General features: G+C 40.2%; 1 protein-coding gene across 1 annotated transcript in view; it reads right to left on the minus strand.

Annotated features, from left to right (window-relative positions):
- The window catches only part of PLCD3 (phospholipase C delta 3), a 60,152-nt gene that overhangs the window by 26,567 nt on the left and 7,631 nt on the right, over nucleotides 1-25,954 (minus strand). The window contains exon 2 of the mRNA XM_063300544.1: nucleotides 4,090-4,251. Within this exon, the coding sequence (XP_063156614.1) occupies nucleotides 4,090-4,251 (162 nt within the window). The remainder of the gene's footprint in view (nucleotides 1-4,089; nucleotides 4,252-25,954) is intronic.

Consider the following 25,954-nt stretch of genomic DNA (forward strand, 5'->3'; position numbering starts at 1 on the left):
CTCACGGAATGCCGTTACCTTCCCGTCGAAGCGGTACCAATTAATCTACTCACATTTGCATGTTTTCGAACTGCTTGGTGCGCAGGAGCTGGGACGAGCAACGGGAGCTCACCCCGCTGCGCGGTTTCGAACCGCCGACCTTCCGATCGACAGCTCAGCGGTTTAACCCGCAGCGCCACCGCGTCCCTCAGATCTCAGGCTAGGGTGTGTTTTATTTAGCACTTTAATTTGTTCAAAAGTTTCTCATTTACCATTTCAGTAAGATTTTAAATAGCTCTGCAAAATAGTGATTAGATTCACCGTAAATGTGACAGGTGGGAGCCAGTGGCTTGAACAGCCAAGGAACTGTACCATCTCTTCTCTGTTTGGATATTCTAGAACAGTGTTTCTTAAACTTTTTGCTCTCAGGACCCTTCCCACTTTTAAAGATTATGGCAGACCCCAAAAAAGCTTTTGTTTGTATGGGTTATATTTACCAATATTTACCATATTAAAAATTAAAATTGACGCATTCTTAGAATATTTATGTATTGAATCATATAAAAAATAACAGTATTAAACCCATTAGATATTAACATAAATAAAATCTTTTTCATGAAAAAACCCAATATTTTTTAACAAAAAAGAATGAGAAGAGTGACATTGTTTTAAATTTTTGCAAATATCTGCCAGCTGGCAAATAATTTTGATTTAGAGGAACCCTGAGTGGATCTTGGGGGACCCCCAGGAGTCCTCAGACCACACTTTAAGAAAGACTGTCCTGGAACATTATAGATTTATCTCACAGTCCAACCCATCCAGTCAAAACATCATGGAAAGCCCTATTAAGTGAGGTGGACATATATGAGACCACAGGCATTCTCTGTGGTGGCCCTCTTATTTTGGAACTCCTTACCCCTAGAGATGCATTAAAGCTCCCTCTCTCACAGCTTTTAGAATATTTTTAAAGACAGTTTTATTTCACCTCCTTTCAACCCTAGCTAAGTCTTATGGGTATCCATCTTGGGGGAGACTTATCACTGTTGATTTCCTGTTACTGTTGCTTTTAGAATTTTGATTTATTTTTTGTTGAATTCATAGTTTAACTTGTTATCCCCACCCAGATTCATCTGGGTTGGATGGGATATAAAACCTCTTAAATAAATACACAATCTACAGTATACATATTGCTCTATAATCTTTTGCATCGTATGTACCAGCATTTCAATTCAAGTGAAACCAATCCTAGTCATATTGGCCAGTTTGCCCTGCAACATTTCCCACTGCTTAAGAAATACCCTCACTGCTACCTGGCCATGTACATGGATCCGATACTACCTCTGAGAACCCGGGAGGGGAGGGAGGGAGAAAGGAAGGAGACTAGGATCCTAACGATCATGAGCAAACTACACCAAACATACATATGACTTCTGCTTGAGAGTTTTACATGTGACATTCCATTAGCCATTGGATAACTGTAATGGAATGTGTAACAGACACCAAGAACATGGCAGAAAGAGCAAAACTGTTATGAGAGGGAGTTGACCATTATAGAAAACATTCCTTAGTCCATGTATCTTAAAGTTGCTAAGGTTGAGAAACGCTATTCTAAACCTGTCATTCTACCAAGGCACTCAAGGTAGCCCCCATAGGTCTCCTCTTCCCCATTTTAGACTTGAAAGGTAAATTAGACTGAGAGAATGTGCCTGGCCCATTGAGTTACCCACTGAGTGTTATGGCATAATAGGAGCACCTGACTGACAGTTATCACAGGCAGTTTCACTGTCACATGCCCAAGCAAGTCTGCATTTCTAAAAACTCTACACCCAAGCTCTTAAATTTAGCAGTGAACCAACAGTTCAACATTCTTAATCTCTGTGCAATTTTTCCTTGCCTCACCCTATCCTAACAAAGTAGTTATCTTTCAAAATGCATTCCAGAAAGCAGTGCTACCCCTACTGAATTAAAAAAATGTCCAAAGAAAACAAACCCATGCCCTCCTATCTCACACCCTGTCCTAGAAGGAACCAACCATGAGTAACTCATACGGGGTCAGGAGAGTACAAGTGTTTCCTGTTTCAAAGAAGCTAGTAGACAGACGGGTGGGAAGAGCTACTTTTACAAGTTAACAGACTAAGCTGAGAACCAGGAAGTCCTCAGCCACAAATCTTTTTATATATAACTGACCATTTATTCCTCTCCTTCTCCTTCCATCTCCTCCCTTCTTCTTTTTTAATAACATTTTAATTGCTTTCAGTGTGCAAAAAATAAGGCAGAAACAAAGAACCAAAACAGAACAAAATTAAAAATAAGTCATATCCATCATATAACAGAGACATTAATAAAATAACTCAGTCTTTAAACAACATATTCAGCATTGACCATGTGGAAAAATAGTGGTCCATTTCATAATTCATAGGTGGAAAGTGAACACATATCATTAATCCAAGATTTAAAATCATGTATGGCAGAAACTTTGCACTGAAGTAAAACGAAGTTTTTAGCTCCTCATACATTAATAAATTCTGTATTTTTGATACAGTTCAACATTACCTGTAAAACTTATTTAATTATTACCTAATTAACAGTGTGGCAGATAGCAATTAAATTGGTGCAAATTTTGCCCATCACTGCAACTCTTATCCTGAGAAAAGGCTCCTTCGTAGATATGCAAATACAATTTATTTATTTATTTATTAATCAAATTTATCACCGCCCATCTCCCAAAAGGGACTCTGGGCAGTTTACAATAAAATGCAATCCAATTTTTAAAGCCCTTTCCATTTGTAAAAGGGTCCCTACCTTTGGTGGTCTATATCAGGTGAGGAGCAGAGTAAAGTAAATGGGTTGGCCAAAGATTGGCATCTCTCAAATTGCCTGTTCCCATACAAGCCTACCCTCTTCGAAGATATTCTTTGAGTAGTCCCACCTTCAGTAACAAGATACAGGACCTTCTTACTTGTGCCCCAAGACTGAATTTGGAATATTTTTAGCATATTCTAGTGCTGAGCTGTAGTCCTTCAACTAATATTAATTATTTAATGAATATTGATATAATTATTACTTAAGTAAATAACAACAATAGTGGACATGTTATTTAACTGAACAGAAGTCTTGGGGAAAAAAAACAACACTGACATATTTAACCATTATGAGCACCATTTCTTACAGTTAAACCTTTTCTTTGAATCTGGTGTAATTGTTTATTTTCATTCTCTTCGTGCAGGTTGGATTATCAGATCCATAGCTGTTGAAGAAAGCACCCTAAAAACTATAACAATAAAAGGGAAAAATGGGGAGAGAAATATAAGCCCCATATGAAATTAATTAAGGTTAAAGTAGTTGCTATTGTATGGTGCTTTATGTGGGATCTGGTAGACTAGAATGTGATGGGATTTCTGGAATTCTTTTACCTTGTATAACAAAGTTTGTGGGCATTATTCTATATCTACTGGAAATCATTAATCTTCTGTAAAAGGATATAGAAGTAATTTTGCTGGGCTTTCAAGCTCCATTTTTTCATGTTTCCATTTCTTATCTGACTTAAATGGGAATCTAAAACTGACAATTGATTAGTACAAACAATAAAAGCTTATAGGAAAATGATCTAATGCCAGTTTTATATTTAATTACTTTAATCCCAAGAAAGACAAAGTCTAGCTGTGATTACCTGTGGGGAAAGAATACTGTGCAATGGCAGAGCCAGGATTTTTCTAACATGGACAGGTCTATAGTTTTTTCTGTCTTGTTACAGAACTCTGACTGTGGCCCCCAATAAGCATCTAGAATGGACATTTTAAATCACCACAGCTCCATGCTAACACCCTATCCCACAATAGCGGAAATCTCCAAAGCTATGGATTGGAAGGAAACCTGGATCACCATCTTTTCTAACAACACTAACCTTCCACCCTAATTTGGGCTAATCAACATTGGATTGTCAAAGAGAGGAAGATGGCTGAGTTCTTGATTCTGGAGTAAGCAATAGTATGATTTTCTAAGTGTTGTTTAGCCCAGAAATACTGCCAATACTAGATCATAAGAATTTAATTTAAACAGGTGGAATTAACATGCAGGGAATAATACACTTGTAAATACTCTGAAACTTACAAATATGTTTGGAGTGAGCCTTTTTAAAACGAGTCTCAAACCAGATGGACATCCCATCTTCAAGAAGCCGGTAGAGCCTTTGTTTCTGGGGCTGATATGTCTTGACTTTCCAGAAGAAGGTCCCCTGAAGCATCACCTTAATATCTTCATCATCTGTCAAGCCTAAAGAGGAGGAGACAGGGGCAAATGTGAAACAAATTTAGTACTTAATCTGTATCTTGAAATAAAAGAGCAAGGGGGCACTGCTTTTCACCATGATTTAGAACTCAACTCCTGGAATTTTGCTTTCAGAGCAAACCTTGGAACCTTCAAAATACTAGAACAAATGAACTTTTCATTTAACCACAGTCAGCCAACACTGTCTAGAAGACCTCAAGAGGCAAGAAAAGAACTACAGTTGCAATTTTCCTTTCTGTCCAGCCCTCGGTTTAAAACATCTGTATCCTGACATTTTAAAAAAATTCATTTGATGGTAAAGTTTGGAAACTCTTACTTCTTAATACACAATTATCAATGTCCAACCTGAACAACTTCTGATTCCTTGTCAGCACCAATATGATTCAAGACAATGATACAGTAAAAATTGAATCAGTACTCAATTTCCAGAGCAGGCAGATCCGAAAGATCAGAGGAAGACAAAGACACAAAGGGGTTAATGGGCAGGTTCCAGATCCAAAAGACAAAGAGCACAGGCAACTACTCAAAGAGACAAGATAATTTGGGTTGATGAATCAAATCAAGATCAATACCATACAGAGCAAGCCATGCCCTTACTGGGTCCTGAATCTATTGATCCAAACTGTGTAACTGTATCTCCAATCACAGTATAGGTTCTGTTAATAGCAGAGATTAGCCAGCAACCACCATTTTCTAGAGTTGACCCTAAGCCACAGAGAGAACTGCAAACTTGGAAACTATAGCTGGCACAGAATGCAGCCACCCACCAGCTGACCTGGCCTACCCATTTCAGCCGAATAACAACTATTATGCAGGAGTTGCACTAGTTGCCAGTAGGCTTCAGAGCCCAATTCAAGGTGCTGGTAGTTTCCTATAAAGCCCTCCATATGACCTTTCAGAGGATCTTCTCCAGAAAGAATCTGCTTGCCCTACACTTTGCTATACTCCCTAGCAATGAGAGGATGCACTTTGTGCCCAAAACTTTGTGGGGTTAGGACCCAGACAGGGATATTCTCCTCATTCTAGAACAGCTGGCCTCCTGAGGTCACCCTCTTGTCCTTTAACAAACAGATGGAAAAAGTCCTTTTCCATGGGGCATTCAGAGAAGAGGTTTAACTGAGGACAGCAACAGATACTTACAGTATTTTAATGTTTGGTTTGCATCTTATTGGGATTTTAAGCTTGAATGCCTGAGTCTTCTAAGTAGGAGGCATAAATTATTGTAATGTCAATCACTACACTACCTGAAATCAGCTAGGAAAACTAAGACCACAAACCATGTTTTGTATCCTATTGGTAAGTGAGAACCCTTCCACATCAACAACGGGTTTATCAAACTCTAGATGGACTGCTCTACTCAACTGGGAGGCAGAGGAATATTTCATTTGATGAGTAAGGGGACATGGAAGTCTGTTCAGAGTGGCAAATGTAAATAATTAGGGTTTGAACAGCTTCTGTGACTTGGATATGCTGGACCATAATTCCTGTCAACCCCAGCCTTCATTGCTCAGAAGATGATTAGAATATGGAAAAACACTGAAGCACTGGCAAAATTGCACCTAAGAAAGTTTGGAAGGCAGGGTTTTTTCAGTATTACTTTTCACTGTGGTTTAAGCTTTCTAGAAACAAAAGCAAAAAAGAGCAGTATTATACTTGGAATGAGAAAAATAAAATGGAAATACATACAAAAAAACCTTTCTTTGCAGGACACAAATGACCAAATATATTCAGATGGACACTTTAATACATAGAGTGCAATGCTTCTGCACCCTTTGTTATGGAGAAAAGACAACAACTATGGTTGATCCCTGGCTACCAAGCTCTGATATCCAAACAAAGGGACAAGAAGATGGGGATTATACACAGTATTTAATCTCCAAGCACAGGGATTAATAACCACATTAACGGTTGCTTTTTCTGCTAGATTTAGAGATTATCAGGACAATTGTGTTGAGGGATGCTTTATATTCCTTACTAAATTACTAACCTCCACTTTCCGATCACAGTTCAGTTTGCTGCTTATGGTTTCAATGTTTGGATAACAGAAAAAAAAATAAAACGAAGACATATACTATATTATTATATATTAGGTAATGCCAAACCCAAGGTGGGGCAGGCATTTTCCTCTGTCAATGCTGGCCTGCTGCCCGTCCAGCAGAACATTTCACAGTGTTTCCTGAAATCTATCAGCAGAAATAGTTCAGTTACTCTAAATATATGCAGGCAGAGGAGGAAAGTAATTGAAGCAGACTCAGAGATGGATTAACTTAGATACTATTTAAAAAAATAGAAGCAAAGCAGCAAAATCAATGTACAATCAGACACAAAAAAGTGCATGTTACCGAAATCTGGATTATTCAGGATAGGTATGAAAATGTCTGAATGAGTCTGTTATAATTTTTTTAGAAAGGAAAACACGGCTTAGATGTAGGGAAAGACTGGCATAAAGTTGTACATAGTTTGGAAATCATCCTATAATAAAGTATCTTGGCAGATAATGTAGATGAAAAAAATTTATTTGGGATTTGAATTGTTCTACATATGTTTACATATACAAACAAACATACATGTATATGTGGCTTAGGCGAACAAGTGCAGCTATGGGATTTCTGGAGGTACAAGTATGAACTGCACCAATATGATGCACTGGGTTTTGCGTGTGTGTGTGAGAGTGCCTTTGAGTCAGTGTTGACTCCTGGCGACTACATGGACGAGTCCCTGCAGTTTTCTTGGCATCATTTTCAGAAGTGGTTTGCCACTGCCTCCTTCGTAGGGCTGAGAGAGAGTGACTGGCCCAAAGTCACTCAGTTGGTTTTATGCCTAAGGCAGGACTAGAACTCACGGTCTCCTGGTTTCTAGCCTGATGACTTAACCAGTACACCAAATTGGCTCTACGATGCACTGCAGAAAGGCCATCAATTATTCAAGAACCTGGCAGCCAGCCAGTCCCTCTTCCAAAATACTCCCATGCATTCCTCTTCCATTTCTTTTCCCCTACAGAAACTGAGAATATGCCTTGACAAAAGCAACTCCCTTGACATATTCTGGTTCTCTCCAAAATATGTCCTATTTATACTGCTACCTCTTTCCTCTAGCTTCAGACCTTTCTGGAAGCACACTGCCACTTGAATTTCTAGACTGTGGTTAAGTGACTCTGTTATACAGCTTTAAGAAAATAAGTTGCTCAAAGGAGCTCCCTATCTGGGTGATCAACAGAGACTGGCATAGAATACAACTTGCTGCCTCCATCTATTCTAATTTTCCATCCCTGAGAGCAACTGATTGTAAACAAGCAACCTGAACTACAGGAGAATGAAATTAGAATCAGATTAGAAGAGTTAAAGAACAGTTGCTGGAGTTAAGAGGCTTACGGGGTTCAGAGTAGAGAAAGGTCAGGCGTCTACTTTGAGGATTTTATTTTTATATCTAAAAGGTAACTCCAAGTAGTGAGTTTGGCCTGGCTAAGGGAGAGAGGAGACCAGCCAGTTCATCCAGCAGTTCCTTGAGTTGCTTCCCCTGGAGTAACAATGCCTAAAGTGGACACTTGCCTGAATAACTGAAGGGTGCAGAAGACTCCCCCTCCAACTTTTCAAGCAAGCAAAAGTCCTGTGGCTACTCTATAGTAAGCCAATCCACCAACTAGAATACCAAGACCCAGCTGAGACATTTTGCCCAAACATAAGGTGGTATCCTTGTGTCCATTGTCCTACTCCTACAGAGAAATAGGCAGTTAACTGTAATCCCAACACAGCTAACAGAATAGCCCTCTCTACCAATCTGGTAGAGTGCAGAGCAAGTTAAAGGATATACACACCTCCCTCTTCTTTAACACCTCAATCCTACTTCCTCCTGACACAAGATCTTCCCTAAGATCTTCCCTAATGGAATAGACACACATAGACACATGCATACACAGAGAGAGAGACACACACAGTAGTTCAGCCAAAAATGATAAGAGCAAGAGCACCTGGGGAAGAAGTTGGAATTTAGTAAATGAGCAAAGATGTATTTTTCATTTATGGACTCCTACCTACTGTATTATGATGGTGAACATTTCTCCAGTGAAGAAGAAAATGGAGAGTGCCTCTCAGCTCAGAGATAGATAGCCAGCAAATATCCTACAGCACAGAGTAACATGGACAACCACAAGGGACTGAAGGGGGGCAGGAGGGGGGGGGGGGCAAAAGGCTTTCAGCAAAAGAGCAAATGGCCAGTTCCTAAATCTCTAGTTGTCTCTCCTACCTCAAATCAGCAAAACAAAGCAAAAAAGAATCACAAATACAAAGGACAATAGATGACCATCTAGATCAGTGTTTCTCAACCTCAGCAGCTTTAAGATGTGTGGACTTCAGCTCTCGGAATTCCCCAGCCAGCATGCTGAGTTGCATGACAGGCAGCAAATGGGGAACCAGGATGCTGGCTGGGGATTTGTGGGAGTTGAAGTCCACACATCTTAAAGCTGCTGGGGTGAGGCACTGATCTAGATCATATTACTTTCTGTTCACAATATCAAGCCCTTTCTGTGACTTAGTACATGCCTTTCAGTTCTAAACCTAAAAGAGAGATCAGAAATGGGAGTTGTTTTCTGTACTTCAGGCAGAGTAATTTCTGTTTGATGGTGAGAAATTACCTCCTCCTTGCCTAGAAGGCCCCACTTTGGGGTAGAGAATTTACTGTTATCTGTTCCAAGAAGGAACACAGAAGTGGTGCAATCTTTCCTGAGATCATGCAAAGCCATGGGGTGCTGGAATGCAATGGGGTGGAGGATGAAAGGTTGGGAATGTTGTTGATACAAAAATGGGCAAAGGTTCCTGTTTGCAATGTACCCGACTCCTCACAGAAAAAACTGCCGTAGTGTTATTGTCATCATCATTCCAGCACAGTAAACATAACCAAAGCTCCACCACATACAGTGTTAACACTTTTCCAGCTGTTTTGAAAAAGAATAGCCGATGCCCTTTTGTTCTAGCCTTTGACCACGGCTAGAGATTTTAGCTGATCTTTTAACAAGGAGCAACCACATCATCACTGTTGTTTTAAAAAATATTTCTCCTGGATCTGATGCTTAACTACGATGCAGAAAGGACTGCAAATGTTTCGATTTTGGCCATGCCACTTTCTGTACTTTCCTTTATCCATCCCACCTCCTCCTCCCATCTGTGCTTTGAGGATTTTGTTTACAGCCAGCTGAGTGGCATCAGGTCAAAAGGATGTGTAAGACTAACTACAGGGTCAGCAGTGGATTTAACAGACTTAGGTTTTCAAGCAGCAATGTTATCCCTTCTAAACTCCAACATTAAAAAGAAATAAGCAGATATATCCTGTGTGAAATTCATATAGGCATAACAAGGCAGTGACAAAAACAGATCAGTATGCCACTTCCATAAGAAGGGGTGGATCTTATCAGCTTAGAATGTGTGGAGAAGAGAGTCACTTCACCAGCATTACATACTTTGTCCTACTACACACCATGCCCATATTCCCACTTACCTATTTTTTAAAAATGCATAATATTTACATTCACTTTCAAACCTTGAAAGAACCCTGAGAAGAATCTTGGGTCCTGCAGCAAGGGAGGCTCATTCAGGAGTTGCACATTTTATTTTATTTGTCACAGCACTCCATCTCAAGATCTCAAATGCAGTTTTTCTAAACAGGACAATTTTTACAAGAAAAACAAATAAGGATAAAAATAAGAGCAATGGGAGCTTATGAATTACCGGATAATGTACAGTGAGGAAAAAGCAGTAACAGGCAAGAGCCACAAGAAAGTCACCTTAAAGCAGTGTTTCTCACCCTCAGCAACTTTAAGATACGTGTGGACTTCAACTCCCAGAATCCCCCACCCAGAATCGAATTTTGGGAGTTGAAGTCCACACGGATCTTAAAGTTGCTGAGGGTGAGAAACGCTGCCATGGAGTAAAAATATATTAGCCTTCAAACACCTTGATAATGCTTTGTTATCTATACTGGGTAGGTTGGGAGCAGAGTTACACCAGAAACCTCCACAAAATTTCCACAATCAAGTCTGAAACAAGGCAGGAGATGACAGGGGAAAAAATCCTAAACTGCAGGGGTTTAGCAATGTTATCTGGACTTTCAATTAAAAGTAACTGACTGTTCCAAACTAACAATCCTACACATGTCCACACAGAAGTAATCTTACAGAATTCAACAAACTGTACTCCAAAGTAAATGTTTACAGGCCTGAATCCCACAAACCAAGGATGCTGCTTCATTCTTGGAATTGTACAGACTAGAGAAAGCATCAGCGGTTCTGGAGCTTTATTTTCCTACAAATGAGATAAAAAGATGGGGGACCCTGGAAATGCTGATACCCGAACAAAACCAGAGTGGATAAGGTTTTCTTTTGGGAACAATCCAGTTCATTCCTCATAAATTGTGTTTTGTTACTTTTTCTATGCCACTCCACTCACTTATCAGATTGTGTTTTTCAGCAAGACGTAGATGTTCCATTTCTGCTACACAGAAGGTCTCTAGGTAAGACATTATTTCCCTTCCTAAAGCAGCACCCAGGAAAGTTTAGGGATTGGGTGGAAAGCCAATGGAAGCCAGAGAAGAGGAGCCGGGGGAGACCAGAGAAGGGGCAGACCAGCCAGTATCCAGGGGTGTGCGCTGAGGTAGAAGAAACTAAGCATCTTGGCAAAGCATTGGGAGTGACTGCAAATGGAGCACGGGTGTCTGCAGGGTGTGATCAAAAAAGTCAACGCTCATAAAAATCTGGCAGAGCTTCGGTCTCACTGTTGCAGCTGCCATCTTGACTCCTGTGACCATACCCTGCAGATGCTCCTGAAATGGAGAAGCTGATGGGAGCTCCTCATTTTCTATGGGGGCATCTCTTCTCTTCATGGCAAAGAGCAAACACTCTCCTTCTATTGTCAGCCTTTATCCAGTCCTAATAATGCTCTTCATTTGAAACACCTGTCTGTTCCCCTTTCCCCAATACCGAAACTGAGGGTGGGCATCATTCATTCTCCAACCTCCTCCACTAGCTCTACTGCCTTTCCTTTGTTTTCCTTGCAGAGGCTATTTTCTCAATGGCATTAATGTCTTCAATAATAATAATAATTGTTATTTATTAAATTTATATGCCGCCAAACCCTCAATGACTCTGGGCAGTTACAATTGTTAAAACGGTTAAAAACAGAACAATAGAAAATGCACACACACACACAAAAAGAAACTGAATACAAGACAGAAGAAGAACGATGGCAAAGAAAATAAATCCAGAATGGAACAGAAAGAAAGAAAGAAAGAAAGAAAGAAAGAAAGAAAGAAAGAAAGAAAGAAAGAAAGAAAGAAAGAAAGAAAGAAAGAAAGAAAGAAAGGGGCATCAGTCATCCTCTCTAAAGGTCTGGGCGAAGAGCCAGGTCTTTAAGGCCCTTCGAAACACCAGCAGGGTGGGAGCCGTTCGAATCTTGGGGGGGGGGACTTCATTCCAGAGGGCAGGCGCTACTGCAGAGAAGGCACATTTCTGGGGCCCCAATAGGTGGTATTGTTTAATCAGTGGAACAATGGAACACCAACCCTGCCAGATAAAACCAGTCAGGCAGATACTATGGGAGACAGGCAGTCCCTCAAGTAACCAGGCCCTATGCCCTATTCCTTCTTTATCCCAGGCTTAGAAAACCTCTTCTGTTCTCTATAACCACAGTTGCTGGCATCATTTCCAAAAATCTGCCCATTAGGTGCCATGCATGTGACATGAGTGGTTGTGGGCTTTTGGCTCCCCTGGATCCAGAGATCTTCCATCTTTAATTCTTGATGGGGTAGCATTCCCCCGGACAGAGTTGATGCACAATTTGGGGGTCCTCTTGAACTTGCAACTCCTGCTCAAGGAGCAGATAGCACCTATGAGGAGGAGGGCCTTTGCACAAATTCATCTTGTATACCAATTGCACCTATTCCTGGACTGGAAAGCCCTGCTCATGGTCATTCACTTCTTCTTTGGGCTACTGCAATTTTATTTATTTATCAATCATACGGCAGCACATCATACATATTACAAATATATTATATTTAAAAAATTGGGAATATAAAAAAGTTTATATAAAATATACATTGGTCATAGGGCAATTATAACTAAAAACAACCATTAAGATTACAAATAGAGTCTTTTGCACCATCAGTTGCCATGAGGAAATCAGCAAAGTTCCCGTCGTAGGCTCTAGTCTTACATTCTTGCATTACGCGTCTAACAGATTGCCTGTCAGCCCTGCAGTCACACCTTGGAGATGGTATCTTACCCCATTTATATAGGGAATCTGCATACCTGCCATGATTAGTGCGCACTCTATTGATAGCTGACCATATTCTGCGTGGGGGACAATCGATAGACCGCCTCCATGTGGTGTCCCCTGGGCCTCCTAAGACTTTTGGGAGTGGCTAAATGGTCTATCATATGCGAGGCAGCCAAATAATCCTATGGACCTCCTGTCTAGAGCACATCCATTTTTGTCATCTTCACTGTTACAAGGCTACTGCAATGGAACTGCCCCTGAGAACACCCAGAAACTTCAACTGGTCCAGAATGCAATGGTGCATGTAGTTCTGGGCACTCTACAGTCCATCGGTGTTAAGCCGCTGTTGTGCAAGCTGCAATAGCTACCAGTTTCTTTCTGGGTGCAATTCAAGGTGCCAGTTATCTCCTTTAAAGCCCTGTATGGCACAGGGCTAAGTTATTTGAGGGATCACCTCTCCCTGAGAACATCTTCCCGTCCCACCAAATTGGATAGTGTTGGCTCATTCCAGATGCCCTCTATTAATTGTTGTCATTGACCTAGAAAGCAAGCCTTTTCCGTAGCTGTGCCTATCCTATGGAATAGCCTCCCCACACCCCGAAATCCAGGGGGCCCATACGCCTTTTGTCTTCTGGAACGCTGTTAAGATCTGGCATTTCCCTCAGACACGGTGGTGTGGTGGGAGGTGAACCCAGCGTCTTCTGTGCTTTTTGAGAGGGTACCCTTATGGCACTGATAGTATGGTAAAGTTTTAATTCTGTGTTTTTATTATTTGTGTGTTTGTTCGCTACCTGGGGTTGTTTCATACAATATAGGTGGCCATAGAAATTTGTCAAATAAATAAATAAAATAAAATAAAATAAGCACTTATAGCCTGAAGAGGAATAATAATCTAATTAAACTCCTGTAGAAAATATAGCTCACACTTAACAGGAAGGGAAGGAGAAATAATCAGTAGGGCTACCAGATCTGGGCTGCAAAAATCTGCATGACCATGAGATGGCAGCAGAGAAATACAGAATTATTCCTTGCCACCAAATTTGATAGCCTAGGAAATAGAAGAGTATTTTATTCCTTGTTGTCAAACTGAAAAGGAGCAAATTACAATGTCCGCATGGTATCTCCCCCACAGCTCTTAAGCAAATCTAAAGGTGAAACTGCAACAAAAATACATAACATGTCCCTTAGATTAGCTTCAGTACCACACAACTGCAAATGTATTGCTTATTTTAATGTGGAATCCAGAGGCAATCCAGTAAATTACAAGATGCCTAGCTTAATGTTGGTTAACATGTTGGAAAGTGTTATTAAAGATTTGCGTTTGCCAGGGGATGGACATCAACATGGCAAATGCATTGCAACTTTTATGCACATGGGGACCAAAAAGAAGGCAATTTCACAAAAAGATAATAACATTTTAATAGTATAACCTCTGTTTTAGGTTTGTTTTTTCTTTTTTTAAGATAGGTAGGTATAAATAGTGTAAGGTATAAATAGTGTTGAGAACAATGTCAGTGGAAACAAGATGACATCTGAGTAGAATGTCTTGCAGAACTGTTTTTGACCTGGAGGGCTGGAAGACTTACATAAGGACGCTAGGGATAAATATAGACACAAGGAATTTATTCTGCAATATCCACAGGCAATTTCTATGACACAATAGTGAGATGATTCAGATGCTATGGGAAGTAGAGATGTAATAAGGTTGAGCTGGGCATGTCACACAAAGACTGGCGTATTGCACAAGAATGTAATGCTACTACTGGTGTAGCTTGGCTCTACCTTCCTGTGTTGTGATACTTACTGAGCAGATGCTGCTGTCTGAACCCATGACCAATATCAACACATGATATGAAAAGTGACCGTATGGAAACTACAAAAGCAGAAGGAGAATATTACAAAAGAGAAAGTGGGCAACTAACTAGCGATGCAGTAAAGCTCTTCCTCCACTCTTACTTGAGGCGAGGAAAATGCATTCTGTAACTGCACAGAGGCATTTTCATTCTATTTCACTTCATTTTAAAATTTTTATTTTATGTGCAAAATCCCAGCTGGGCAATAAGATTATCAACATCTGCCAGAAGATAGGTGAGGTTTCAGCAAGAAACAGAGAGATGGGGAAAAAAGCTAAGAACAAAGTCTAAAAATGATGTTGTGGCTATGTTATCTGCAGTTTAAATTAAGTTTGAACATGTAGATGTGGACTGGATGAATTAGCCACCAATATGTGTTTCAGGCATCAGACCGCACTGAACATCAGGTGCTAAACAACAATAGCTGAGTTCCACCCTAATCTTTTAAACATTAAAGATCAAAACAAGCACTCCTGAATTTTGCCCTGAAAAAAAATAGTCAGTGGTGACCTTTAAGTCTGGAAGGATATGACTCACCTGGGAGTCCCAATTAAGTAACAGGACCTGTTCTGAGCTAATTGAATTTGTTAATGCAAAATGAGATAGCTGCATATGTTAGCACCTTCCAACTATATAACTTATCCATGCTTTAGTAGCAAGATCAGTCTTTCTCTGAAAAAATCTGTACCTTGTGTATCAATAAGAGGCAGCTTGAGCTAGACGAACGTCATTGCAACTACTTAGGTAAAGGTAAAGGTTTCCCTTGACGTAAAGTCCAGTCGTGTCCGACTCTAGGGGGCGGTGCTCATCTCCGTTTCTAAGCCTTGGAGCCGGCGTTGTCATAGACACTTCCGGGTCATGTGGCCAGCATGATGACTCGGAACGCCGTTACCTTCCCGCCAAAGCGGTACCTATTGATCTACTCACATTTGCATGTTTTCAAACTGCTTGGTGTGCAGGAGCTGGGACTAGCAACGGGAGCTCACCCCGCCGCGCGGTTTCGAACCGCCGACCTTCCGATCTACAGCTCAGCGGTTTAACCCACAGCGCCACCGCGTCCCTCTGCAACTACTTACAGGGCAATTTACAACAATATAGAAACAGAAATAGCAACATACAAAATACCCGAATAAAATAAATGGTTTTGTCTGGCAAAAGATACCACTTAGTTCCAGGCTAGCCTATGAGGTTTCCATAACTGGAATAGCACCCTCAAGGATGACCTTTAAAAAATGTAGTTAGTAAAGCAAAACATGGCTCAAGGGCAGACCTCTAAGCCTCTCAATCAGATCTCTCTAGGCCATGCCTTGACTTTGTTCCATGTGGCTTCACTAACCACAGAAGTGAGAGAAGAAACCTTCCACAGGCTAGGGAAGGGTGTTAAAGGTTGCATCTTTTGTGTCTACCCTTGGTGAAAGGTCCCCTGTGCAAGCACCAAGTCATGTCTGACCCTTTGGGGGGACGCCACTTTCGCGACATTTTCTTGGCAGACTATAGTCGGGTGGTTTGCCATTGCCCTTTGTCTACCCTTACCCTGGGGTTTCTCAACCAGGGTTCCATGGAACCCTAGGGTTCCGCAAGAGGTCGCTAGGGATTCCCTGGGAGATCATGATTTATTTAAAAAATATTTCAAATTCAGGCAACTTCACATTAAAGACGTAAGTTTCATTCTTTATTTCTAGTGTAAGAACACTGTTAATGCATATATACAGGCCTACACGTGAAACGAATGCAATAATTATGAAACTTCTGGCCTATATTTGAGCCTGAATATGCAGGGGTTCCCTGAGGCCTGAAAAATATTTCAAGGGTTCCTCCAGGGTCAAAAAGTTGAGAAAGGCTGCCTTACCCAGTAGTGGACCTTGTCAGATTTTGCCCATGGTGGCAAGAACTTGGACACAGGGCCTGTTTTAGGAATGTAAAGGAATCCAAAAGAGACTACTGTAAATGCCAAAAACGCCACTTATCTTGTCTGGACTTATTTTCATTTTACTGGTCCCTGTGTACCCTGTTATTGACTTCAGACAATTATTCAGGAAGCTCTCACTCTAACATTCGGACAGAATGGGGCTAATTATTTCCAAGTTAAAATCGGAGATACACTCCATACAGTATTCACACCCTACACTTTAGCAAGTTAGCAAACATAAGATTATCACCACTGCCCCCCCCCACTTAGTCCAGTAGTCCTTAGTCCTACACACACCCGTTTTCCATGTACATGAGACAGACTCAAGGCAACAAATTACACAACTTAAAGCCTACTTGGAGGGTGAGTGACTACCATGTGGCTCTTTTTTGTCAGGGGAGATTGACAGGTCCAATCATACAATGTAGAAATTACTACAGAATTTCCTATTTTTGCAACCAAGGAAGGCTGCTAGCAGGAAGCAAGACTGGAAAATAATTCATAATGAGGTGTAGCAAGAGCTGTGTATCTGTGATTTCTAGGTGTCTTTAATTATTTAATGTATCACTTCCTGCACACTAGCATCCTTATGAATACTCTATTTGGCTTAAGAACAATTAAGAAGGCAAATTTTTGACATTCTCAATCTCTGGCTGGGCCTTTTGAGGTTAACAGGAGGAAGAGGAACACTCTCTTAGGTCTAGAATGTTGTCAGAGTCAGATCTGTGAGTACACACCTGCACCTGGGTCAGCCAACCATCAGGCCAAGCATTATGAATCCAAAAGACAAATTCTAATTCCAGGGGAGGGGAAAAGTGCTCTCCAAGTGTAGGGGGAGAATCAGGAGACCTTTCTCCTTTTGTAAGTCAATAATGCAAGCTTCTTAGAGTGAGAATTCTGAAGCAAGCCATAATAGGGAAGAATATGCATCTTCTGCTTTAATTTCTGTGGAACAAAACTCCCTACTCCAAAACCATTTTAAATCCTGAGCTTCTGAAAGTAAGTACATATTCTTAGAACAACTTGCTCCCAGAGACAGCCAATGAAAGCAGCATTTCAATACTAATTTCAGTTATGAACTGTAGGGCTTCTCAGTTAGATTAATTAGGTTAGAAGAACTGGGACAACAGGGTGAAAAATCAAAGGGGCACAGGATCCCCACAAAGTTACCACAAAATTCTGTTTGTGAACTTCTTAAAAACATCTTGAAACAGGACATTAGATGAGATGAATCTTGGGTTTCATTTGGCAAGCTCTTGTTAGATAGAGGATCTTCAAATCTTAGTCCTAAAACACCCACCAGGGAGAACAAGGTACCTTTCTTGGGAGAACTTCAAAGAAGATGCAGGCAGGTCACTGCCGAACATGTAGAACAAGTTTTGTTATTCCAAGCTCTCATCCTGGTAGCATGTTTTGAAATCTGGATGTTCGTTCTTTGTATATTAGGTATCCAAAAATGAACATGATACCTTTCCTGATCTTATCCTGCTCAGGTTGACATAGGGTAGCTGGTATGTAGTATTCCTTTTCTCCCTCAAATAGCAATTAAATTTTCCTAATCTGTTCTATTAAAAATGAAACTTCAGTTTTTCTCCTAGAAATTCCTTTAGTTCTCTCTAAATAGTCATGGATAAATGAGAAGAATTCAGGAGGAAAACACAAGCAAAGGAAAAAGAGGGGAGGAAGCAGATTTATGGATGAATAAAAACAAAAAAGAAGCAGACCTCCTAGACAATCCCTGGAGTTGATGAGTTTGTAAAGCATAGGCGCAGATCCACAAAGCACATGAGTCTGAGACCGATTTTCCTTTAGCTCTTATTTAAATTATTTTTGAATGTTTCCAAGTTATTTATGCTATCATTGGACCAAACAGAATGCAAACCAATTGCACATTTAAAAAAATTCTATATATTCCACAAGAGATTTCTTTAAAATGTACTAGTCTGAGTAAATAGTTAGATTGCAGAATTATGTTATCTATAAACATCCATGTTATTTTACATTACAAATATTTTCCAATTATTTTATTTTGCACCTATTATATTATTATATTAAAAAACCAATTTAACAGTATTGAGTCCATAAAAAGTAAGCCAATTCATAGAGAATACAAATACCCTGGAATTTGTTCACCTTTCAGTTCTTTTTTACAGCTGGCTATGGATCAGAACGCAGAAAAGAAAAATAAGAAGTATCCTTCCCCCCCACCCCCTTCTCTAAATACAGATGAATCTCAACCTTTCAGAGCTGAAAATTCTGACTCTTGTTTATCATCCACATGTGTTGCCAAAGGGCATGTCCCCAATAGTGCAGATTTTAGAAGACTCTTTCCTGTATTCTTGTATCCACCGGCTTGAGTCTCAGACAATTCAAAATCAGATTTAGAAACATGGCACAGCACACGTTTGAAAACAGACAGAGGCAGCTACTGTAGTCTGGTTGTTGAGGAACAGAATAACTACTTTGGAGCACAATTATCAGTAAAACTGCAGAATCATCGAGTTTTAGCCATTATCCTTCTTAAAGTACAGTGCCCAAAACTGGACATGCTATTCAACATGGAATCCGACCAAAGCATAATAGACTGCAGTTAGAACAATTCATTGTTGCAAGATAAATGAGTTGTCTGCCCGGGTCCAGGCACTACCATTCTTATTCCAGAAGTCACATTCATTCAGGTTTTGGTCTCAAAATAGGCACTCTTGTTAAACAGAAAAAGAGTGTTCTCTTTGTGACCAGTTTAGCTATCTTTCTTTTTCTTTTCATTTTAATGAAGAAGTTAAAGACTCAATTTGTGACTCCAAAAGCAGAGTGCAACTGCACTAGTGGCATCCCATAAGATAATGTCCCTAACATCATTTCACATCCAGGTGAGACAGCAGCATACCTTGCCAGGCCCCATGAATTTTTAGCACAGTGTGAAGGAACAGATGCCATTTCTCTCTCAACGTTTTTTGGCAGCATGCAAACAATTTCTTTAAAGCCAACCGGAAAGCTTCTCTTTGCTGAGTAAAAAAAGAAGTGCTTTCTCCTGCAAACAACATGCTCTGTGGTGCCCACACTGGACACAAAGACTGGGCAGCATTAGGAATACCAGGAGACAATACATACATGCACACCAGATTCACCTGAGGCCTTCAGGTTTTGTCATTTCCAGGTACTGCAACCACAGTAGATTGGGAAACAGCAACATTTAAGTGGTCGATATTTAATAACTTTGTCAGGAAGCTATCTTGTGAGTCATAATTTGGTTTTGCACCTCACTTAGCCTGATAGTCCAGCAGAAGGCAGTTCGAACAGAACAAACAAACTAAACTACAGGGCTTCCTTGAATATACATGTGTATTTTTCAAGGAAGCCCTGTGGTCAATATACATACAAACACACATGCATGCACGCACACACACATATATAATAGAAAGTGTGAGCAATTAGTTACCTTTGCCATATTACATAGGGGAGCACTTCTGGATGTTAGTTAATCTCTAATAAGAAGCTGGAAATCATACGAAGTTCCCTCCTGGAGGGAAATGTTGAGCTCTGCCTTCCAGTAGTCCAACTGAAGTTGGATGGTCCACCATTTCGCAAAAACACAAATTCAGTTTTAAATTATTGTATCAAAATCTTAATGACTACAGACTCAGATCTGAATTTAAAGCTTATCATTCTGATTTTAACAAGCAAAATGGAATTATTTCCTTGTAAGGCATTTGTTAGAGGGCTTGATTATGACATGGAAGATGTTCAATGTTTATCTAAACTCCAACTAAGGAAGTAAAGAGAGCCAGTTTGGTCTAGTGGTTAAGACAACGGGCTAGAAACCAGGAGGCTGGGAGTCCTAGTCCTGCCTTAGGTATGAAAGCCGGCTGGGTGACTTTGGGCCAGTCACTGTCTCTCAGCCCAACTCACCTCACGGAGTTGTTGTTGTTGTGGGGAAAATAGGAGGAGGAAAGACTATTAGGTATGTTCACCACCTTGAGTTATTTATAAAAATAATAAAGGTGGGATTAAAAAAAAGTAGGTATGTGATAGTTATCTTATTTATACAGGTAGTCCTCAAATTTCAAAGGTAATTGGGACCGGAATTTCCATCGCTAAGCAATGCAGTCGTAAAGCATGATGTCACATGACCACATCACTTAGCAATAGCAATCCCAGCACCTTGTTGCTGTCATTAGCCGAATGCCATCAGTTGTTAGCCAAGGATCCACCCCAATCCAAGCCATTCTGGGCTTCATCCCTCCCAGCCCCAAGCCTCGGTTCTGTAAGGGACTGCCTCCCCTTCAACTTTCCCGAACTGCCTATTCCCCCCCATCTCTGCCCTTGGTATGAGAGGCCATCTTCCCCAGGTCTTGCAAGGAAACCACTGTGCGTGACCTTTGGAAGAAAGCCTCATGCGGCCAGCAGCTGCCTCACATGCTTGGTCAGCAGCTGGAGAAAGAAGTCAGCTAGGCAGTCAGCTAGGGCAGCAGGGGGCCAAAAGGGCATAGATGGGGGGGATAGGTAGGTGGGGGAATCTGAAGCACCTCTGTAATTGTAAATGCAGGTGAGCTACCAAGTGCCCAAATTTTGATCATGTGACCACAGGGGCACTGCAACAGCTGTAACTTCAGGGACCGGTCGTAAGTCCCTTCATTCAGTGCCACCATAATTTTGAACAGTCACTGAACCAATGGTCATTAAGCAAGGACTACCTGTACCAGTTATACAATCATCCAGATGAGGAGATGGAGGTATACTTGATCTCTTTGTGGGTAGAACCAAGACAAGAACTGAACAATCTGAATTTACCTTAATTAAATAGTTAATGCCACTCTCCTTGTATATAACCACCACTCACTTCTGTCACACTAAATATTGTCATTTGGTGATAAGCTTTGGAGAGTTCTGCCTTACTGTACATTTCTCATCTAGATACTCCAGGATCTGCCACCTTGTTAAGACAAACAACTGGAAATCTATGTACTGAATGAGATTACACTTATACTTCCATAGGAATGGTTTCGCTGAATTCAGATTTATGTTAAAATGTCTACTTTCATAAAAGTTCAGCACAGTTGTCAAGCTGATGTCCTAACAGCCAGGAAACACGCTGAGACAAGGAACTGGTCTCTAATGTTTATTGCTAGTACATAACAGGAATCTTAACAAACTGAAGAAGCGTGGGAAAAACCCAGCCATATAAACCCCAAAGGTTAAGGCGGTCCCGATCTGTGTCTCTTTGAATGGCTAACCAATTCCTCAGTGCTACGCATGCGCTTAACAGTCTGGATGGGAGCCCCCTGCTCGCCATCCTTACTCATGACAGCTGATCTCTAATTCTATCTTATCTGTAAAACAGTAGGTGAATATGTTATCCAGGCTGTCACTAGACACCCTCTATACAAAGACACCTAAGTAAAAATCATGCTGGAATTTAACAACCCCAAAAATGTTGTTAGTCCAAATGAATGTGTATGTTTTCTGCTCTCAGATAATGGAAACTATGTGGTTTTCCACTTTTCTCTCTCTGCTTTACCAGCATGGAAGTGTAGAGCCAAACATATTGCTCAGTTGTCATATTTTCTGTCATACCAAGAGACCAAAACAAAAATGCCCACAATTAGTCATTATAAATACTTGCTATTGATAAATCAATTTGATATGCAAGACTGAACACAATAAGGAATAGGTGATTCCCATTTTGTCTAAACAACAGGAAACTGTCTCAAAGTGAGCAACAAGAATTTCAGAGATCTTAAGATTATTCAGCCATGCATCTTAACTCCTGGTAAACTAAGTGATGCTCTCAAGGTCTCATCCAGTGCCTGGAAATTGTGGGGGTCTGGATAGAAAGGAGCAGGCTTAAGCTCAGGCTTGACTAGTTATGGGTTTATGATTTTTCCAGTGTCAGGGATTTTCCTTCTTTAGTGCTAAATGGGGTTGCACTTCCCCAGAAAGAATTGGTATACAACTTGGGGGTCTTCCTGGATTTACAGCTCCTGCTCAAAGAGCAGGTAGCAGCCATGGCCAGGAGGGACTTTGTACAGATTCATCTGGTGTGCCAATTGCACCCTTTTCTGGACCAGGAGTCCTTTCTCATAGTCACTCACATCTTACTCATGTCAAGTATGGACTATTGCAATACCTTCTATATGGGGCTGCCATTGAAGAGCATTTGGAAGCTACAGCTGGTCCAAAATGCAGTGTCATAGGCCTCTGTACAACCACACAACACTTCTGCAACATGAGCTGTAGTGATTACCACTGAGCTTCCAGGTGCAATTCAAGGTGCTGGTTGTCACCTGTAAAGCCCTTCATGGCACAGGACCTGGTTATCTGAGGGACAACGTTTCTCCCGTTTTTTTGCCTGTCTTATAAAATCCAACAAAGAAGACTTACTATAGGTCCCATATGTCAATTAATGAGATCTGATGGGGCCTAGGAAGCATGCCTCCTCTGTTGTAGAGCCTGCCTTCTGGAAAAGCATCCCCCAGAGGTTCAAAATAATTACATATATTTAATTTGGCTTTGCGGCAAGGTTTAATGTTTGTGAACATTCATATTCTTTTGTACTATGTACCTATCATATAGAAATGGATGGCTGAACAACAAAAATGAATTTTGTGCCCTTTTTATTGCTGAAAGGCTACTCCTTCAACATTGGAAAGATAAATGTATTACCCCAGTTACTCCTCAGGTTGAAGATATGGTATTATTTACAACTTATGAACAAATTGTTTGCAGATGCAAAGTATGGATGGCTGATTACAATGAAATATGGTTACCCTTTATTGTTGTATAAATTTCATATAAATATATCATGCATGAGAAGCCCTTATATATATAATTTTTGTGGTTGCTTTATTCCTTCCTTCCTTCCTTCCTTCTTTTGGTATTGTTTTAATTTTGTTCTCTTTCTTCTGTTTTATTGAAGAAATAAAGGCAAAAGAGAGAGAAAGAAACAAAAACCACAATATGGCATGTTGAGATGAATGCCATTACTGAAACTACATGAGCAAAAATGCACATTCACTTTTAGGAGACTTTTGCTTTCTAAATTGCAATAGTAATATTGGTAGAAGCATGGTACTCTGGGCTACTTAGCATTTTTGCTGTTGCTTGTGAACACCTTAAGATGTCCTCAGCTAGCAAGGCCAGGGCCCATGTGCAGGATGAAATAAACTCTGGTTATAAATAAATGTGGTACATAGTGCACTTTCCATCTATCCATTAAGTGGATTTCCTAAGATGACAACTCTCCTTGATATGAAGCAGCATGGAATTCAGCTTTGTGCAGCTCCATGACTGGAATCCAAAGTTTCAAGATTCAGGACACCAACATACATGTAGGATGATTTAGTCCTAAAACTGGGATTGGTACAATAACAGATGAAACAAGTTCAGGCTTGTCTGTACTGGCAACAATAGCCTTTTGGTCCCTTGGTGTATGAGCAGAAGAAGTTTCCAAATACACATCTGGGCCTATCTTGGCACTCTGTGGACATGTCAAACAACAGAGCAATCAAACTTTTAGACCTAACTGGCATCATGTGAAACTTTTTAAATGTTTGGGTATATAGCTAGACGTATATACACAAGTTGATCAGGTGCAAAGAAAGACCAAATATTACAAAAGAAGGTATTCCTTGAAATACAAAGCATGACCTAGAGGCCACAGCAAAGGAGAATGAATTCAGAAAACACAATAGGTACAAAATCACTCAAGGAAAAAGTCTTAAAAGTGTGTAAGTACAGATTATGGAGAAGCAGGGAATGAAATGCAAAATATGAGCATATACCGTAGACAACCCATCTTTTCTCTCTCTGCTCTTTCTTTCTTTTCTCCTCTTAAGAATAATAGTTAAACTAAAAAATTGTTTATCCTGGGAAATGGAGCTCTTTTAAATAACATTTGTGTCTAGCCCCAGTTGTAGCCTAGTGGGGACAGGAAAAGGTTTTTCTCACTTGGTCTAATAGGGCTGCCAGTGCTGGATATTGTTATTGGATAGTATAGGCTGCATCCCAACAGAATTTTATTCAGAGTGATACAGTTGTTATTTTTCCCTACAGAGGAATGAGATTCACACGTTAGATAGGTAAAAGTATGTGTAGGGATTATCCTTCTCCTGTGTGGCAGGTGGCTGGGTTCTAGATAAACCGAACATTCTTACTACAGCCTGAAGTTTGTAATATACAAACAGCATTCCCTTTTTTTGAAGGCAGTTTCCCCCAATCCATTGGCTTCCACATGTGTTGGACTATAACTTCCATCACCACCATGCAGCAATCCATTTGCTGCTTGCTGACTATAAACATTTTATTCCTGCACATTTGGAAGGCGCCAAGTTGGTTTAAGCTTTGAAAAGAGGATTATCTATTCTCAAATCTATCTGAAATCCATAATGATTTGTTACTCCTACAATTATTCCAGAATATTTACACTTTTAATAAACATCTCTTACCATCCAAATACCTTGGAGGTCTAGGCCAGCTGAGAGAAAGTAACTTGGCTAAAGCCAACATTGTTGTTGTTGTTGTTGTTGTTAGTATACTATAAATTCATTTGCAAAGAAGCATTTTGAATCTTGGAGGCACTGATTGTGCTATCACTGGGGTCCTGATCCTGGAATTTCATAAGAAGCCTGATGGTGTCATTTTCCATCTACAGTCCACCCAACTTTTCTCTCAAATTTTTTCATGCTTTCTCCTTCCACAAAACAAAACAAAAAATTGACCAGATATAGGATGTCTTTTGATTGGTAGCACTAAGCATCTGATATCTGGGCACACTTCTAGTGTTCACGTTAGAATTGGACAATCTTTCACCAATTTCTAGGCTAACTTTACACACTGAATATACATGGTTTATTATAAACCAAAGAGCCATTAGACCAAGAACACTTGTGGAAGATAATTTTTCTCTTTCCAACAGGCAATATTTTAGTGAAAGATAAAGCCTGCAAGTAGAATCTATTGTCCAATCCTTCAGCTGCAAATATCTATGGAAAAACTCAATTACTACTTGTAATTAAAGATTCTTTAGGAATCTTCGATTCCTTGCTTTAAGCAAAAGCCCTGGATGTTTTTTATTCCTGCAAGTCTTGCCTATAGTTTTCAGCTGCCATCCAGTACCTATACAAAAAGGCTTATCTCCCTGTAAAAGGCAGAAAATTGTACTGTTAGTTATATATGAGAATGCTTCGATGCTTCTTCATGTTTATGCAGCACTGTGCTCTGTCTTTAAATTCTGCTCATAGGTTTCCTGGTCACAGTGTGCAAAAAGTTTCACTTTCAAACCAGCTGCTTCAGGATCAAGATGTGTTGCTCTGACCTATTTGATGGGGTCCCAAGAGACTAAGAAGCCACTGATTCTACTTGCTGAGTTGCAAATTAGGCTATTGAAATGTCTTAGAGAATCAAACCTTAAAATTCAGCCACCATAGAACTGTTTTTAACATTAAAGAGAGAACCTTCACATGATCTCATCTAAGGACCTAGAAAAGAGGAGTAAAGCAGAAAAAGTGATTTTGCATCAGTCTTCACCAGAACTAAAGAAAACTCCATTAAAAATCAGAAAATGCAAATTTTCAGAACTTGCTCAAAACTTACTTCTTTTGATTCAGATTTGGCAATCACAGTAAGATTTGACATTAAATAAAGTAGCCTGTATCTGAAGATATATA

Source organism: Candoia aspera, chromosome 4, assembly GCF_035149785.1.
Source record: "Candoia aspera isolate rCanAsp1 chromosome 4, rCanAsp1.hap2, whole genome shotgun sequence".
Classification (NCBI taxonomy): Eukaryota; Metazoa; Chordata; class Lepidosauria; order Squamata; family Boidae; genus Candoia; species Candoia aspera.